The sequence below is a fragment of the Monomorium pharaonis genome, chromosome 8 (genome assembly GCF_013373865.1).
Source record: "Monomorium pharaonis isolate MP-MQ-018 chromosome 8, ASM1337386v2, whole genome shotgun sequence".
Taxonomy (NCBI): domain Eukaryota; kingdom Metazoa; phylum Arthropoda; class Insecta; order Hymenoptera; family Formicidae; genus Monomorium; species Monomorium pharaonis.
This window is the reverse complement of record NC_050474.1, coordinates 7,963,765-7,982,822: the sequence shown is the minus strand read 5'-3', so window position 1 is coordinate 7,982,822 and position 19,058 is coordinate 7,963,765. Positions and strand designations below refer to the sequence as shown.

Here is a 19,058-nt window from a genome sequence, read left to right as displayed (position 1 = left end):
CTTTCAATTTCACTCCTTCCAGCTTGTTTCGGCATACGATTTGCAACGCTGTTGATTCTTTCAAGTACATCTCGTCAAATTTTTTCATTATTTTGTACGCAGAGTTGAGATCTCCGACGTACTCAAGTTGCTTATTTGATATAGAGCTGTATAAAAAATTCGTTGCTTTAATGTCGGCGTGATTCCAATCGTCATCTTTATCCTCTTGCGTTTTTTCTCGCATAACTGGGTCTTTGCACTTCTTTAATTCAAAAAACTTCAGTATTCGCTTCTTCCAGTTAACATAGTCAGCACCATCGAAAATAGGGATTAATATATCATCTACTTTTACGTATGCCATGGTCCTGGTTTGCCTTTGCGTCGTACACGTGCAACAGACTTGAAACTTTTCTTTTACTCAACTTTCTCGATTTATATTAGCTACCTTATTTATTAGCAACCACGCTCTGCTACCATGTTGAGATAGATAAAAGAATGATCAGAATTAATTCCCTTATAATCCTTTATTGTAGCTTACAACATGCTTGAGTACGGACTGAGACAAAAACGACTAACTTAGAAAAGGGACCCGATTAAGACAAAGGGCGGAATTCATAGTCGTTTCTTGAGACTTGTCTTAAGCACAGCTCAGCCAAGATCGACTTGAGACCCAAGTTCATCTTAAGATAGCTTTACATTCATAGACGGATCTTATAAACTCGAGTTTGAACTTAAGATTGCCTTGACGAAGCTTATGCTTGAGCATCCAACTTCGGAAATATTCGGGATTTCTTGTGAATTTCTACAAATATACCAATAGCATTAAAGATACAAGTGCAGATATTTTACGCAGGTAATATGTTAAATAAATAATTGTATTAAAACTTTTTGCTTTTTTGTCAGAGGTTAGTATTTCCAATCTGACCTAAAAATTAATTGTAAAAATAAATCTGAATAAAAATAGAATTCCAATAAACATCAAATAACATTACATCTGATTATCATTTCTAAACAAATTAAGCAATATAACATATGTTGTACATAACATTATATTATATTATTGAGTGAGAAATTATAACATATTGACGTAATGTTGTTGTTATTTGATAATTATGCGAATTTATTTAAATGGAAAAATATAACCTTAAAATATAACCCTGTTTGTGTGAAAATTCTTTGTGATTACATTTTTTTGTTATTTTTATTTATAATAAATAATTCTTTCAGAATGGCAACGCTTAAGAGAACTATATATTCGGATTTAGAAAAGCAAGTATTCTTAGAAATTTTGAAAAAATACAAACACGTAATTGAATCAAAAAATACAAATACGTCTACGCTGAAAGACAAATCAAAAGCTTGGTCGATTATCACAGAACAATATAATAATTCTTCTTTAACTACTAAGGTATTAAAGTTTATTTTACAAATTTATATTTTATAATTTAAGTTCTATCTTTATCTCGACAAGAGATGAGATAGAATTTAAATTATAAAAAATGAGATAGAGATAAAGATAGTAATTTCTAATTAGCTAATTATGTTAGTCAGAGATGGTGAAATTAGCCCTTAGCTTAATAAAGTTTTTGTAATAGTTAATAAATTTATTTTTTATTGCTGCACTGATGAACTAGTTCATATGGCATAAGTTAGAATGAATTCCACCAGTTCATGAGTTCAACCAGTGCAACAATAATGTTTCTTATTGTTAATGTTTACAGAGAGACCCCAGATAGCCAAATAAAAGCAACGTGTTGTTATTTTGCTGTCACTTATTCCCTATTAATTTTATCAAACTAAAGCCAAGGTGTTTCTTCAAACTGTCTGTTGTTCTGACATCATATAAAATTCTACATTAGAATTCAACAAACTGACGGCAAGTTGTCAACATGCATGCACAATTGCTGTCAATGTGACAAGTTTATTATTCCTCAATGCATGCACTTATAATTTTATAAATTCATGAAGGTTATTTGCTCTCCTGATGTTAACTTTGTTCCACGTTAAATTACAATGACAGCAAATTGTGGGCAAGTTCACAACATACATGCAGTGCATTAATTTGCCCGATATGCTTAATCTTGCTTGGCTATCTGGGACGTACAACAGTTGAAAAAGTACTGGTCTAATTTAAAACAACAAACTAGAAATATATTAACTACTGAAAGACAATCACGATTCCTAACTGGAGGAGGACCACAGAAAAATATAAGTGAAGTTGATCCGAATATTCAGGATATTATTTTCAATTTAATGACAACGGCACCAACCATTTCTTCAAGCAATCTTTGCACACAGGAGTCCACAAGTAATTTAAATATCCTTAAATAATATACGTCTTTGTAACAAATTAAAGAAATTGTATTTGACAAAAGCAATAATTACATGGAATGTTTGTTTTTAGATCGACAAGAAAAAGTTTTGAAAGCAATCCAACAGAATTCTAAAAATATTGATGATATGATCATTAACGAAGTACATCCGAAAAACCAAGAAATATTAACTTCACCATCCATCGAAGTAGTATTTGATACAAGTAAGTTTAATAATTAATTTCTACAAATAAAGCTTTTCATATAATAATTGTATCACTAAAATAATTATTGTTGATTACATGTGTATAATTTTTTTTTAATATAGCGGGCGAAGAAATAAACAACAATATAGAAGTTGCATCAGACATTGATTCAACATCTATAGAGAGAGAATCCAACAGTCAGTCTAGTGGTATGTCAAATGATATTTAAATATTATTTTAAATAAAATGTACAGGTGTATGTGTTCTTTTTTAACAATGTATACAAAATTTTACTTTAGATATATTTATTGAAAAAGAAAATGAAGCCTTATTTGATTTAAAGAAAAATAATAAACGTATAAATGACAATTTGTCTTCTAATTTAAAGAAGCAAAAAACGGATAAAGTTACATTAATATGTAAAAAAGAAATAGAATTAGCAAATGTAAAAATCAGTCATAAAATAGAGATGCATAATATTAAGAAAAACCGAGAAGAGTTTATTAATAAAGTAACAAAGGAAAAGTTATTGTTAGAAAAAAAGGAGTTGCAAGAGAAATACAAGCTAGCAAAGTTTCGTGCTCAAAAAGAGATGTAAGTAATTTTTTCAAACAAAATAATTCTATTTTAAAATGTTGTTTAAATTTTAAGGGAGAACATTATGTCTCGGATGATATTTAATACTTAATTGCAAGCACACGCATAAGTGTTATTTAAAGAGATATTAAGTTTTACTTTGTTTTATTATTTTATTTTATTATTAAAATATAAAATTATTAATTACATATTAAGTTGATATGTATATGCTGACATAGATGATCTCGTTTTTTTTTTTAGTGTAATTATGTAATGTCAGTATGATATGTGATATGTAAATCAGTTTGATATGTGATATGTAAACCAGTTTGATATGTGATATGTAAACATAAAACCAAAAATAAGTTACATTGAAATAAATATCGCACAATGACAATTTTCATTTCCCCCACACGTTTAAAACGCATTACACCACTGGCTTCTCATTAAGTCATGTCTCTTTCTTCTTTTCGTCATCGCCACCTTTTAATGCCGCGAGCTTTTAGAATCTTTTCAACTTGCTCGCAATTCAATCTATTGTAAATGACATGTATCCATCTTCTTGATCTCACTGAGACTGAATGTAGTTTTGCAAAATCTTTATATCTTCTCTGTTTGTGTCGTAACTGACAATGGAACATTTTATCCAAGCCTAAATTTTATGAACTCTGCTCTGATTATTTCGTAACATGATAAACAATAAGTATGTACAAACTTGGGTAAAAATAGTGTCAAAATTTGGAATTTCCTTCTTCAAGTTTTTAACAAATTGCTCATTCTTGAGAATCGACATGAAATAATATTGGGTAATTCTAAAGACACAAAACAATTTATTATTGTTATATTATTTTTTCAAAAAATAGATACTTTGGATAAAATATTCTGACCTTGTCTTTCACAAACATCAATGCTGCCACCGCTGCATTCTCCATTGAACGCAGCTAATTTTATAATTGTCACCAGAGAGCACGGGCTCGAAGACAAATTGGCGAACTCGAGATGCGACGACACACCACAATGCGTCCAACATTTTCTTGACACCATCTACAAGCAAATTTTAGCAAGTGTTCGTCACATGAACTTGAAAATGTAGCTCGAAAAACATTATGAGATTAATATATTTAAAATAAAAGACAAAAACATACCGACTCAAATTATTACAAGAAATTTCAACTTATTAGAAGAAAAATGTATCGCAGTACAATACATTTTTCAAAAATAGTCGCATCTCCAATAAAGATCCAATTCTGTTCTTCGGGCACTCCAAAGGATAACAATCGATCCAATGTGTGTGAAACTGAACTTTCCCAAATCTATTTTTTCGTTGCCGGACAAAATTGTATTCAATACATTAACAAAATTGATCATCATGGAACAAGACGTTTTATCTTTACGACAGCTTATCAAATTAAGGGACCATCTTAACTCTGTAAGTATGTGGTATAAATGAAATTTCGGTTGTTTACACTAAAACGGAAACAACTTGACGTATTATGTCTTTGCTCGATTAAAAAAAGAATAAATTTCTTTAATTACCTTGTTGCCTATTATTGACGCAACGCGACGCCATTTTGCTCCACTCCGCTCCACTACTAATTAAATAATTGTCGAACTACATTTTGCCTAATAACATGACCATCACCAGGTTGCCAATGAGGTTCATCGTAGGGCAGCTCCTCATTATTTTCAATTGCTACATTAGGTTCTGGTTCCTCTGGGAGAACGTCCTTGTAATGTAGTGATAAATTATGCAAAACTGCACAAGCTGATACAACTCCAGTACATGTTAATAGTTTTAATGATAATCCTTTTGATAGACAAGGAAATCGTCTTTTCCATATTCCAAAAGTTCTTTCAACAACCATTTGTGTTCGTGATTGAATTTCATTATACCTGCAAATAAATTTTTTATAGCACATTAATTTTTATTGGTATATCTCCTATAATTTCTAGACATTTGCCGCAATTTTCTTTATTAATAATTTTATAATTATTTATTATTTATTAATTGGAATTTTACAAATCTGCTCGATCAAGTTTATTTCACAAATATATTTTTTGTCGTATTTTGTAAGAATTTGGAATATGTATTTTTTCATTTCTAAAGTCATAAATAAAGAGAATTGCAACAAGAAATCAAAAGCCTTAAAACTTATTAAATTCTGCTTTCTTAACCTGTGTTCTTCATCATTTTGTGGATTTCTGAACGGTGTTAGAAGAAATGTGAGAGAAGGATATCCTGAATCTCCAACTAACATTCCTGTTAGTTCACGTTGTTGAAACCGCATAAAAACTCGAGAATTTTGGAAAATTCGACTATCATGTTGACTTCCTGGCCATTCGGGGACAAGATCCAAAAATTCCGTTCGTGGTCCTACAATAGCCTTGAATACAAAACATTGTTACGTCCGGCGGGGCCAAGGATCGAATTGTTTGGTTTTATCTATTTAGTTTACTATGATTATTTCTTATTCTCTGCTCCGCCGAGCAGAAACGGAGAGAGATCGCGAGGAACAGCGGGTAAGAGAAAAAAAAAAGATAAATTCTGGCGGATTCTTTTATTTGACTGATTTAATTGAATTCCACTATAGAAATGGTGGCCTTGATGACCGTGTTAGCGGCGACCATCCTGTCATCAATAATAGTGGGCTTTTGGTAGCCGCGCGGTGAGAGTCCGTGAATGGTATTCCCGTGGATATAGGCAGGGCCCGGAACAGTCGTTGGCAGAAAGAGTTCACGCGGTGAAGGCAAGGGCTGAAGCGGGGGTGCCGTCAGGGCTACCGGCAGCGGTCGGTCGAAAACACGGGGGTCAAACTCCCCGTGTTCCACCAGCTCGGCATACAGCCGCCTCAGCTGGACCTTCCTACCGCCGCGCCTAGATCTTCCCATCTGCGGGGAAGAATGCCATTTCTTTGATTCTCTCAATTTATTTTATGTTTTCTACTCGGAAGTAAATTTCGCGATGGTTAACTCGTTGGTGAGAATTTAATTTCGCGTGTATGCTAGCGGGTGGCACGACCGATAGGTGCTTCGCGCGACGAATTCTAGCGCTGGGTTTACTAGGAAGCGTGGACAGAGTGCGGATCGAAGGACATATACCTCGCACCATGAATTTGGGTGGAGGCGCCTAGTAAAGTAGCGGCGCCGTATTCGGCGTCCGCTCCGGTGCTGTCGGTTTGTCGGAACGCGAACGCGCGCCGACTATCCCGCGCCCACGCTAAAGTCTTCCGACTTTCGCAGTGCCGGTTGATGGGGAAGGGTGTACACTTTACAGCGCGCACCTTAACGCACCGTTGGCTGGCTGTCCTCGAAGGGATAGGAGGGCGACAGGGAGAGATAAGCGAATGTGGCTGGCGATCCTCCCGATTGCCGCGAGAGAACGCAAACACGCTCACTCTGCGTGTGACGGGGGCCGCTGAGTTCCTTGCGGAACTACAGCTCAGCGCTAAGTTCGCCACTCTCACTGTCTGTGAGAGGAAGTAAAGTTTCCCGAGGGATCGAAGCACCACCACTGTCGCACAACACTCCACGCTGAGCGAACGGAACGCACACACAAAAAAAAAAAAAGAAAAAAGAAAGAAACCTGCTTGTCACGAATATAATTGCTTTAATTAGAACAAAAAAAAAGGAGAGAATTAGCACCTTTACACTCGTCGATTTCACACGTCGGTTGCACTCGCACGCACGCTCGATCGCGGTGATCGGAAATCGATATCTGTAATATACGGAACGTATTAATAGGGCGAGAGAGAAATTGCCTTCTCTGGTGTTATAATTTATTCGATAATTGAATGTATGCCAAGTTCTTTTGTTTGACACGAGAAAATATTCTAAGTCATTAAATCGAAAAATATTCTAAGTCTTTAAGTTGAAAATTATTCTAAGTTTTAAATCGAAAAATATTCTAAGTCTTTAAATTGAAAATTATTCTAAGTCTTTAAATTGAAAATTATTCTAAGTCTTTAAATTGACAGAATATTCTAAGTTCTTAACGCGAAAAAAATAGGAACTATGTCCAACGACCTTTCAGCGCGAGACGAGGAGGCAAAATCTCTAAATCTGCGCGAAATCTGCGCCTTTTATACTCCCAACCGAGGGAGTTCGGGGGTGAAGAGCGTGGAAAGGGGGGCAGTAAATCATCTAATGCCTGTCAATTTGGCAATTAGTGAATTACCGGATACGGCTCTATGGTCACCAGATGAAGTACCGCCTCCCCATTCACAATTTTTGGTCGCGGGGTGTGTGACTGTCCCACGTTCCCTGCAATCGCCTGCATTCTTCACTCGAGTTTTTACGAGTGAAGTTAGGATAGCGAGATTCTGGATCATGGAGGAGCAGCATGCTCCTCCGCGTGTTCGATCTCTTTTAAGGCGATGCTGGACTGCCTCTCAAACTTGATCGAGGTCGATAATGTAGAGTCATTCATGCACATCATTAATGAGATTTCGTATATATCTCTTTTATAAATTTGGAAATTCTTTTCCAGAATTAAAGTACACATATTAATATCCATCTGTGAATTGGACTTTATATCGAGGACAAAAATTTTTTTTTTTTTATTGCTCTATTTATCAACTTTTTACGCGTATATAACCTAAATTTTTGTTTTATAAATTCGTCTCAATTAGGCACTAAAATCTAATTTTCGAAACTCGACACTGTTTGTTCTCGTCGTCTACTAGTCTGTGAATACGAATTTCGTAGGTACAAACTGTAGATTTTTTATATTAAGCAAACATTGTTATGATGTGACAGCAAATTTACAATTTTTTCACGTTTTTGGAGGAAATTCCACTCCACAGACTGATAGCAATGCGTATTCTTTTATTCTGGAGAAGGATTTCCAAATCTATAAAAGAAATAAAAAGATATTGTTAAACAAAAATTACTATCTTTTTGTTGGTAAAACAGACAACTCCAGCATCCCCTTAATTCGCTTATCAATCAATTAAGGGCGTTGGGTCCCCAATATCCAACCCCGAACGGTCCCGCGTAGGCATGGCTACGTCGGCGCCAGCGGGAGCGTTCGCCAGTTTCTTTTTTAGTGGGTTAATTACCTTGTCCCGTTAATTGACCGATTTACGCGATTTCTACTAAATGCACAGGTTTGAGGCGCCTCAGGGGAAAGCTGGCTAGGGGGAGGATTACTCCCCTTTTCGTGTCTTAACGATCTTTAGCGCGGTTCATCAAAAGTTATATCTTTTAATTAGATTGTACGTGCCGATCGAGTGGCCCGCACGTTCGCAGCGCGTGATCGCTCGGGCCCGGCACCGAGAGCGCGTGAATCTGCCGGCGTGCGCGTTGTCCTGGCAACGCGTCATCGCAGGCCGCGATCCTTGCCTGGATCGTGACGGCCGGCTCAAAAATCTCAGCCGGACGTAACAACATACAAAACACAATAAAAACAAAACAAAAATAACAACAAAGCTAAATGTATGTAAATAACATTACATTTATTAACTTACTTGGACATTTAAAGAAAAATATCCTTTTCTATTTCTATACATTTCACCTATTCCTCCAAAGTAATTACTCGCTAATCTTACGTGGGTGCAATCTATTGCCCCACTAATGTTAGGAAGTCCAATAGCTCCATATCCATAGCCTAATTCTTTAAATAGATTTTTATTTTCTTCTATGGCTGCTTCATTTGTTGGAAATTTGACATAAGTATTTAGATAAGTTGCTAATATAGTAGTTACTTTAAATATAATCCTGCTAATTGTAGGTTGTGGTAAGTTCATGAGATCTCCACTTACTTTCTAAATCATAAAGTAATACAATTATTTCTATAGTTTTTTTTTAAATTAAAGACGTAGTATAAAGAATATATTACTTGAAAACTAGCAGTAGCATAATATCTCAGACAAATCAGCAGTTGAATAACTGGTTCGATTGGAAGACCTCATATTAGGTTTTGTTAAACTGTCCACAACTAAAGGTAGTAGTCCATACATAACAGACTCTTTAGAAAATCTGTATCTTATGTGGAATTCACGTTCATGATAAGCAGTAAATGGATTAATTGCATCTCGTACGTATCGTTTCTCCCGTATTATGCCAATATTATTATATTCTTCATCTGAAGAGGATTCTTCAGAATTACTCAATAAATTAATATCAAATATGCCATATAAATTTAATTCCATGATGTTCTAAAATGTACAGTAAATAATTATTAGTTTATTGCCTAAACTATACTTATCCTAAAAATTATATAACTCATAATATTTTTAGTCGTTGCCAAATCATAATTCCTTTACTAAGCATTTTTGTATATATTATTAACAAAATATTATCAATAATTTTTTATAAATTAGTTTAAGATATTACTTGTCAAATCCGATATACATTCGTAATGTGTCACAATAGCAGTTTTTTAGTTTAATTTTGTTGACTCTTTACTTAAGATTGAGCTGGACTAAAATTTGAGTATAAAATAATTTCGTATTAAACAATGTTTATGGAACAAGCTTATAAAATAATTATTTGCGTAATTATATAGCTATAAACTAGAAAGAAAACGAAAGAGTTTTACAAACGAAATCATAAGACAATGGCAAGTAGTAAAGATATCTTTAATATCAAAGACTAATAGACACGTACAATTAAAGATAATAATATAATTTTATTTACTTTTCCAAGTAAAACAAATATATGCAGAAACTAATGATAGTCATTAACTGAACACACAGTTCTCTATAATTAAAATGATATTATTGCACAATTTTACGTGTAATGTATTTTGCTTCTTCAACCATACATACCATTAATCTTTTTTTCTTCTAAGTAGTTTATTCAATGCCCAATTGTTTGTAATAACTTAATTTTTTATTATCAATTTTTTATATGACAATTTTTTAACTGGTGGCAGACAATTTCAATTTGCTTTAACTGTCAAAAAGAAAAATTATGAAAACGAAATCATAAACATGAGATAAAGCAAGCATTAGGCAATAATATATTTTTTAACCAAATAAGTAAAAATTGAAAATAATAAAGCTTGTAATACACAATTACGAAATAAAATATAAATTTCTTTATTAGAATCAGTGTTTGGAAAAACAAAATAATTGATTTTATTTCTCTAAAATTCCTCAATTGCTTTTAAGGGGCTACATACACCCAGAGACGTAAAAAATAGGCCTTTTTCTCGATTTTTTTTTTTCGAAACGTAATGTATGTAATTAATCCTAGTTTTCTTTATTTTAAAATACATTCTTAGAACATGTTTCAGAATAAATTTGAACTGAAAATATTTAAAAATGGCGGAGATATTGTCCTCGTCGCAAGACCTTGTTGAAAAAAGGTGCTTTGCGGTGCCAATTGCAGTTCGTACAGAACTTATCTGAAACAGACCAGCCTAGAATTTTCTTAAACTGAATGATATTATCTAGTCTTTATCGTAGCCGATTTTTAAAATATCGATTTTTGGCAAAATGGCAGCCGTTTAAAGAAAAAAAGCGATTTTTTAGGATAAAAATCGGTCGTTTATTTAACTTTAAAAAAAAAGTAAGGGCTCTAAAAAAAACCGCTACGATAAAGACTGCCTTTTTTTGTGTAGATTAAGCCCTCCAAATTTCAAGTAAATCGGTCCAGCCGTTTTCGAGATATTTTTGGCACGCGTTTTGAAAACATGATTTCGAGAAAAACGCGTTTAAAGTTTGACATTCGGTTAAAACGTAGATAATTTTTTTTCCAACTTACATAGAGTCATCCACTCCAGGGCCATACAGTGAACCCTCCCCAGATGTAATGGCATGAAAGGCTTCGATTCTAGCTTGCCGGCGTAATATTCTCGCGTAAGCTATCTGCTGCAAAGGATCAGAAGGCGCTCATCGCGCCGCAGCATTGTCAAACGCGCTTGGACCTTTCTCGCTATATCTCCGACAATTTTTAAGGAATCACTTTGAAACTTGCAAGGGATATTCTCAAGACCTTATACTTTACGAATATGCAAAAAACGAAAAATCCATTTTTTCAAAATTTCTGGGTGTATGTAGCCCCTTAACAAAACATTTGTGACTAACAGCAATGTGACAGTTTGATGATAAAAACGCTGTAAAAAATTGTTTTTTGAAAAACTAATTATGCCTTTTATTACCTTATTTTGCAAACTTCGTCTTTTTCTTTTTGGTTAATGGTTGATATACACCATGCGGAATGGTCTACTCGCAATATTGCATAGAACATAACCTGTATGTCAAGACTCAAGTCGACAATTCAGTGAACTTGACAAAGATGATCTCAAGACAAGTCTTAAGTAAGAATTGTGTATCAAATAATCTCAATTCGGTCTTAAGATTTATCTATGTAACGTTATTTGCTTACTTAAGACTGAGCTCAAGCTTGAACTTAAAAATCGTTCTTAAGCAAGAACCATGAATCGATCGTGGTCTTAAGAACGAGCTTAAGCCCATCTTGAGTTTCAAGAAACGTCTATGAATTCCGCCCAAAGACACGAAAAAGAACATAATAGAAGAAAAAACGCACGCACATCAATCGTAACTCACAGTCCCTCCAAACGCAATACAGATGGCTCTTCATGTACAAGAAAATTACAAATGTACATACACTCAACAGTGATAAATATCCTTGAGAGTTGGAATCGTACACGAATCCCGTGATTGTCTCCGCGAACCACGTTCCTTGGAATTAAGTATCGACCCAGATAGCCAAATGAAGGTAACGTGTTGTCATTTTGCTGTCACTTATTCCCTATTAATTTCATCAAACTAAAGCCAAAGTGTTTCCTCAAACTGTCTGTTGTTCTGACATCATGTAAAATTCTTTATTAAAATTCAACAAACTGACGGCAAGTTGTCAACATGCATGCACAATTTGCTGTCAATGTGACAAGTTTATTATTCCTCAATGCATGCACTTACAATTTCATAAACTCATGAAGGTTATTTATCCTCCTGATGCTAACTTTGTTTCACGTTAAATTACAATGACAGCAAATTGTAGGAAAGTTTCGACATACATGCAGTGCATTAATTTGCTCTATATGCTCAATCTCGCTTGGCTATCTGGGGAGGATGGTCGGGATGTTTGAGATCCTCTACGATCTCTTACGGAAAAAACACTCTAATTTTGAGAGTTTACACTCAAAATTGAGTGTTAATACTCGATTTTGGGAGTTTACTCCCAAATTTAGGTGTATACGCTCAAATCTTGAGTATTTACACTAAATTGAGTTTTTATACTCGAACATTGAGTGTGTATACTCAATGATTGAGTGTACCAAAGTTTAGATTTAAATACTGAATATTTGAAAGTATACTGTCAACATTTGGATATAACACTCAATAAATGAGTGTACACTTCCAACATAAAGTGTGAACACTGAAACGTTGAGGATGTACTTAATATTGAGTGTGCACTCTCAAACATTGGATTAGAAAATGTTAAATAAAAACAAAAGCAAGAAAAGCAAGTTCAACCGAGACTAAAATTAATCTGCATTGGTAGAAATGGACATAAAACGAATATCTAAAATAAACATTCAACTGTAGAGTGTTCAGCTGGCTTTGAGTATTAATTTGAGCATTACTTTCAACTTGGATGTTTGCCATCTAATTGAGTATTAATTTCAGTGTTATTGTTAAATTTAGAATTAACATTGAAATTAACACTCAATTAGATGGCGAACATTCAAGTTGAAAGTAATAACACTAATTAAAAGTAAATTAAAGAGCGAACACTCAAGTTAAGTGTTTACACTGAATTGAGTGTTTACCCCTTGTCCCAAATTATACTCAACTTGAGTATTTTATTAAGTGTTATTTTTAGTGTTTTTTCCGTAATGTCCCCATCTACAACAAATAGTACATCTTCTTACCTTGTTTATAAGAAAGCGCCCCGATTGACCACGTCCCAATTGACCACCGCTTTTCTAATTGGCGGTCCAACGGAAAAACTCTAAGCATTCATTGCTGCAAATGGTTGTGGCCAATTGTAACGTGGTCAATCGGGACGCTCCCGTTTATAAAAGGTAATATCCTACACAGCACAAAGCTCCGATTAAGCTCCCAGAGAGTTTATTTTGCTGAACTCCCGAGGAACTTACAAAATTTGATAAAACAAACTCCCAGGAAGTTCATATTTTTGAGCTTTCGGGGAGCTTACAAAATTTGAAGAAACAAATTCCCAGGGAATTAATGTTGCTGAGCTCCCGAGGAACTTACAGAATTTGACAAAACAAGCTCCCAGGGAGTTCATATTTTTGAGCTTTCGGAAAGCTTATAAAATTTGACAAAACAAACTTCACAGTTTATTCCGCTGTTTTTAACTGTTATATTAATTGGTTTATTTCTTTCTTACGACCGTTGCTGCAACTCTGATGGTTTGTTCGCGTCGTCATGCCCCAACATGCTCCTACTCACTTCGACGCACTCTAATAAGCTGGCGTCATCGGAATCAACGTATTAGGGTGCTGTCCCATGGCAGCCGGAATTCGGAAAACGGAATCTCGGAAAAAAGTAATAGAGAGGGGATCAGCCAATCAGAAATTTCGCGCGTTTCTTTTAGTAGGCAGTCAGGCACGTTCAAAAAACACAACAAAGATTGATTTACAAGGTTGACGAGATTAACTTTTTATTTTATTTGACAATATTTTCTAAAATCTTTTTCACTACGAGTAAAAACATATCAGTGGTAAATTAATTTGATTATTTTATTTACTGTAATTATAATTTTTTGTAAGATACGTATTTCATTAAAAGAAATTATAATAAGATATTTTTGTAAATATAAAATAAGCTTCCATATAGACAAAAAGATATCTTTTAGATTTCTAAAAGACATCTTGCGATTTCTTGCGATATCTCGCATTTTTTACGAAAAGATATCTTTTCGCGATCTAAAAGATGTCTTATGCAACAGTTTGAGATATCTTTTAGATATCTGGCGATGTCTAAAAGACATCTTGAAGAAATCTAAAAGATATCTTAAAGATATCTAAAAGATGTCCTTTAGAAATCCAAAACATCTATATGAGACATCTTAAAGATGTCTTTTATACGTCTTGGAGACCTTTTCTAGAATTCTTTTTAGACATTTATAAAGGTTTATACATTTATGCGAAGGCTCAGAGAGCTTTCTCCGAGAAGAGGTGCAAAGACCCGTGGAATTCTCTCCATCAGAATACAAAAAATTTATTACGTAGGCTCTAAGAGGACTTACTACGATTGCTATCATAAGTTAATCCATCACCGTAAGTGATCTTCTTATATAGCTCTCAGAATGTAAATTTCATCACGAGAAAGACAGCATCGCGTCGTCGCTTATAGCGGCGATTCCGCGAACTACATCACGACTGCGGATGCACGCGTGTGCACATTGTATTGTGGCGGATGTTTCACCGCTACATGAACTACTAAATTATGATTTAAAATGCCTTTTTTTAAATGTTGAGTAATAAATATATAAAGACGTTTATAGATATCTTAAAGTAATTTTAGAATTGGTCTTCAAGATATATGTATAAAATATGTACATCTTTAACCTCTAGATCAATCCTTTTTTGGCTGACTTTTTACATTTTAATACTAAAACATTTTTGTCTTTGTCAATGAAATGAACTACGAAGAAGATAACATCACTCTAACGCCTAATATTATTAGGCTTTTAGTTCGAGAAAAGTGATTATTTTTTTGTTGTATTTGAACTTTATATTACTATTTATTGTTAAAATAATTGTTTAGCGTCATTTGCAATAAGAATGTTGAAAAATATTTATATAAAAATATGATTATGTTGCACTTTATGAAGTATGAGACGGTATATAAAGTATCATTAAAGTAACATGTCAAATTATTTCGAAATAAATACATATATTATGTTAAAAGAAGTAATTTTAGCTAAATGAATATATACCCTAAGAGCACAGTTGACAGGAAGTCGACTAAATGTCGACTTCTAAATAGTCGACTTCTAGAAGTTGAGAAAAAGGGGTGTACTTCCGAAAAGCCCATACCTCCGATTTTTTTTATACTCTGGATTCTTACGTATTTCGACGTGCTGATTACGAATATAATAGTGAAAATTGGCGCAAATTTGATTTTCATGGCGAAAACCTTGAAAAAACCATAAAAATTATGGTTTTTTCCATTTATCTCCGTAAATAATGAAAATTTTGAAAAATACTTCAGATAAAAGTTATAGATCTCATCGAAATACATATTTTATGTTCTATTGATTTTCGCTGTAAAAACAATAGTTTTTGAGAAAAACGACGTTAAATGTTCAAAACTTTATATAACTCATGTAACACAATTCGAGTTTTATTAGTTAATTTTATTAGTTTATACTGGAAGGAAGTGAGCTTTGCTCATGTGTTTTCTGTACCATTGGAATTTTCCATGCGAAGCATGATCCACCCATTTTTAGGTATAAGTTTTTGACCATCACTAGCACCAAAATGGTCTTGATAGTGGGGAGGGGACGGGGTCCACATACAGTAATGGTTTGTGACTTTCCACGCGGAGCTCCCTACTCCGGCTAACCCCCACTTTCAGCCATCTGAGGCCCCTACCCGGAGCGGGGGCGTAGCCCCCGCGGAGGGGGGGGCCGACTACTTCCACCTAGTAAATTCTGCCACCTGCGAGTGAGAGTATAAAAATAAACTGGGAGTAGTCGACCTCTTTCTCTTTTCCACGCATAGCGAGGTCCACTCACACTCTCCCCCTGCCTCGGGGCGCTGCTAGTTTTTCTCAAAAACTATTGTTTTTACGGCAAAAATCAATAGAACATAAAATGTGTATTTCGATGAGATCTATAACTTTTATCTAAAATATTTTTCAAAATTCTCATTATTTAGGGAAATAAATAGAAAAAACCATGATTTTTATGATTTTTTCGCCAGGTTTTCGCCATGAAAATCAAATTTGCGCCAATTTTCACTATCATATTCGTAATCAGCACGTCGAAATACGTAAGAATCTAGAGTATAAAAAAAATCGGTGGTATGGGCTTTTCGGAAGTTTATCTAGAAAAAGTCACGGGCTGCGTTCAGGAAGCGCATATATCCTGTGTACCCTTACGGAAAAGACACTCTAATTTTGAGAATTTATACTCAAAATTGAATGTTAATACTCAATTTCGGCAGTTTATTCCCAAATTTAGGTGTATACGCTCAAATCTTGAGTATTTACACTAAAGATTGAGTGTTTATACTCGAACATTGAGTGTGTACATCCAATGATTGAGTGTTCATACCAAAGTTTGGATTTAAATATTGAATATTTGAAAGAATACTCTCAACATTTGGATATGACACTCAATAAATGAGTGTATACTTCCAACATAAAGTGTGAACACTGAAACGTTGGAGATGTACATTCAACATCTATCGGTTGAAGGTATACACTTAATATTGAGTGTGCACTCTCAAACATTGGATTAGAAAATGTTAAATAAAAACAAAAGCAAGAAAAGCAAGTTTAACCGAAACATTCAACTATAGAGTGTTCAGCTGGCTTTGAGTATTAATTTGAGTATTACTTTCTACTTGGATGTTTGCCATGTAATTGAGTGTTAATTTCAGTGTTATTCTTAAATTTAGGATTAACATTGAAATTAACACTCAATTAGATGGCAAACATTCAAATTGAGAGTAATAATACTCTAATTAAAAGTAAATTAAAGAGCAAACACTCAAGTTGAGTGTTTACACTGAATTGAATGTTTACCCCTTGTCCCAAATTATGCTCAAATTGAGTATTTTTTACAGTGTTATTTTTAGTGTTTTTTCCGTAAGGGTATTATCAGCGCTGTTGCTCAATCTGCGTCATTCATTAGACGTAAAAGATTTCGTGCTTGGGCCGACAAGAAAAAGAGGATTGGCGTAGTTACTAATGCATCGGAAAACGAAACGTCTGCCAAATTATTTATTGAGTTATCATAAATCGCAGATAACTTAATTAGGAATAAGAATATCACCACCATAATGATTTGTTTGAAACAGGAAGTTCAGAATCACGATAATAAAGCAGCAAATTACGTCTATTTCTTCGATGTTTTGGGAATTATTCCGAAAACTTTTCCTTATATTTGACAGAACGAGTTAAACATCTTCTCATAACCTTAAAAATATACTTCCATCCATAGGAGTTCGGTTGTGGCTGCCATACGAGACGGACGTACTTTGTGATTGTCCCGCCTAGTTATCCGAACTTTCCTCCCCTTCCACAGTGTCTATAGATTGGTTGTTCTGTGTTTGGTGCTGTTTTTCTTCACTTATTCGGGGGGTTGTTGTGTAATTAATTATATTTTACGCGCTCCTTTTAGAGGGGGAGCTTTGTTCGATTAGCCTTAACAAATAATTATGGCTGAGCCTGTTGAAGGGCAGCCTACGCGTGATAGCCCGTGTGTCTCTAACGATGTAACTCCGGAGAATGCTCACAAGAAAATGAAAATTAGTGTCTCGGAGCAGGCCTTTGATTCTGCCATCAAGGAATTTATGGAAAAGGAGCATCCGGCTACAACAGAATGGAGTACCGTGAAGGACCGTAAAAGTGTTTCTTCAAGAAAACACAGGGACGAGGAGATTAACAGAAGGCGCAAGATATTGACTTATTCTCATGAAAATATTTCGAAAGATGCCATGGATATAGAATTAAGTAATGCTGCTAATAGTAATGACAACCGGCCCCGCGACTTTTTAGGCTGCGATCCAGTAAGCGCTACCAAATGCTCCGAACGCTATGCTCTAAGTGCTATCAAAAGAGCGGTCCACGAACGCTACGAGTGCTACAATTGCTATGCAAGTGGACCAGGCTGTAGCAGTGGTAGCGCGTAATTTCAATTTAAAATGGAACGTAATATACCGATGATAATTGCAATAGCTAGTAATATGGATATTTTTGATATTCCAACATTTGAAGATGATGTAGATGATTTGATATATGCATGCATAAAATCATTAATTGAAAAAAGTAAAAGAAATAGGGAAAATATTCCCTATATTATCTAAAATTGAAGGTTACGTGGAAAAAATTGTCCCGTTACTTAATTCAATGGAGTTTAAAAGCCATTTTAGGTAAAATCATTTCTATTATTTTCTTTTATTACAATTTATTCCTTTTATATATTTCTTTTATTACATATTCCTCTTATTATAATTTCTATTATTTCCTATCCTCTATACTGTAACCTAAAAAGCATTTCTTTACTTTTTAGACTGTTACCAGAGACATTTGAGTTTATCTTAGGACTGATTGCAGAGCCATTAAAAAGGACTGCAAATGGTAACGAAATGATATTACCAGAAAAGCAATTTTTAATAGCTTTGTGGCGTATGGCAACACTAGATTCTTACAGGTATGAATCATACTCTGTAATATATATTAATATATGACTATCACCCAGATAGCCAAATAAAGGCAACGTGTTGTTATTTTGCTGTCACTTATTCCCTATTAATTTTATCAGACTAAGGGCCACCGCACAAACTTTTCCATAACGCGTTACGTTACGTTAAGTACTCCATACAAACCTAAGTTGTACTTAAAATTTAACTTAAATCAACGCACAAAGAAATCCTTAACGTAAGAACTTAAGAACTTACGTTAAGGATTTCTTTGTGCGTTGATTTAAGTTAAATTTTAAGTACAACTTAGGTTCGTATGGAGTACTTAACGTAACGTAACGCGTTATGGAAGTTTGTGCGGTGGCCCTAAAGCCAAGGTGTTTCCTCAAACTGTTTGTTGTTCTGACATCATGTAAAATTCTACATTAGAATTCAACAAACTGACGGCAAGTTGTCAACATGCATGCACAATTGCTGTCAATGTGACAAGTTTATTATTCCTCAATGCATGCACTTATAATTTTATAAACTCATGAAGGTTATTTGCTCTCCTGATGTTAACTTCGTTCCACGTTAAATTACAATGACAGCAAATTATGGGCAAGTTCACAACATACATGCAGTGCATTAATTTACCCGATATGCTTAATCTCGCTTGGCTATCTGGGCAAT

The 19,058-nt window shown here is 34.3% G+C and overlaps 2 protein-coding genes and 1 long non-coding RNA gene across 3 annotated transcripts; 1 reads left to right on the top strand and 2 right to left on the bottom strand.

Annotated features, from left to right (window-relative positions):
* The first annotated feature begins 2,021 nt into the window (after nt 1–2,021).
* LOC118646998 lies at nt 2,022–6,690 on the top strand. The gene is made up of 4 exons (XM_036291035.1): nt 2,022–2,287; nt 2,384–2,515; nt 2,620–2,706; nt 2,797–6,690. The coding sequence occupies exons 1-4, from the start codon at nt 2,233–2,235 to the stop codon at nt 3,093–3,095; spliced, it is 573 nt and encodes a 190-aa protein (XP_036146928.1). The 5' UTR covers nt 2,022–2,232; the 3' UTR covers nt 3,096–6,690.
* On the bottom strand, nt 3,243–5,390 carry LOC118646999 (putative nuclease HARBI1). Its single transcript, XM_036291036.1, has 2 exons — nt 5,249–5,390; nt 3,243–4,966 (listed from the first exon to the last, which is right to left on the bottom strand). The coding sequence occupies exons 1-2, from the start codon at nt 5,359–5,361 to the stop codon at nt 4,666–4,668; spliced, it is 414 nt and encodes a 137-aa protein (XP_036146929.1). The 5' UTR covers nt 5,362–5,390; the 3' UTR covers nt 3,243–4,665.
* Nucleotides 6,691–7,847: 1,157 nt separating the features above from the next.
* Nucleotides 7,848–11,789, bottom strand: LOC118646996. The gene is made up of 4 exons (XR_004964335.1): nt 11,178–11,789; nt 9,841–9,967; nt 8,910–9,228; nt 7,848–8,835 (listed from the first exon to the last, which is right to left on the bottom strand). It is a non-coding gene; the product is annotated as an uncharacterized LOC118646996 (long non-coding RNA).
* Nucleotides 11,790–19,058: the final 7,269 nt, after the last annotated feature.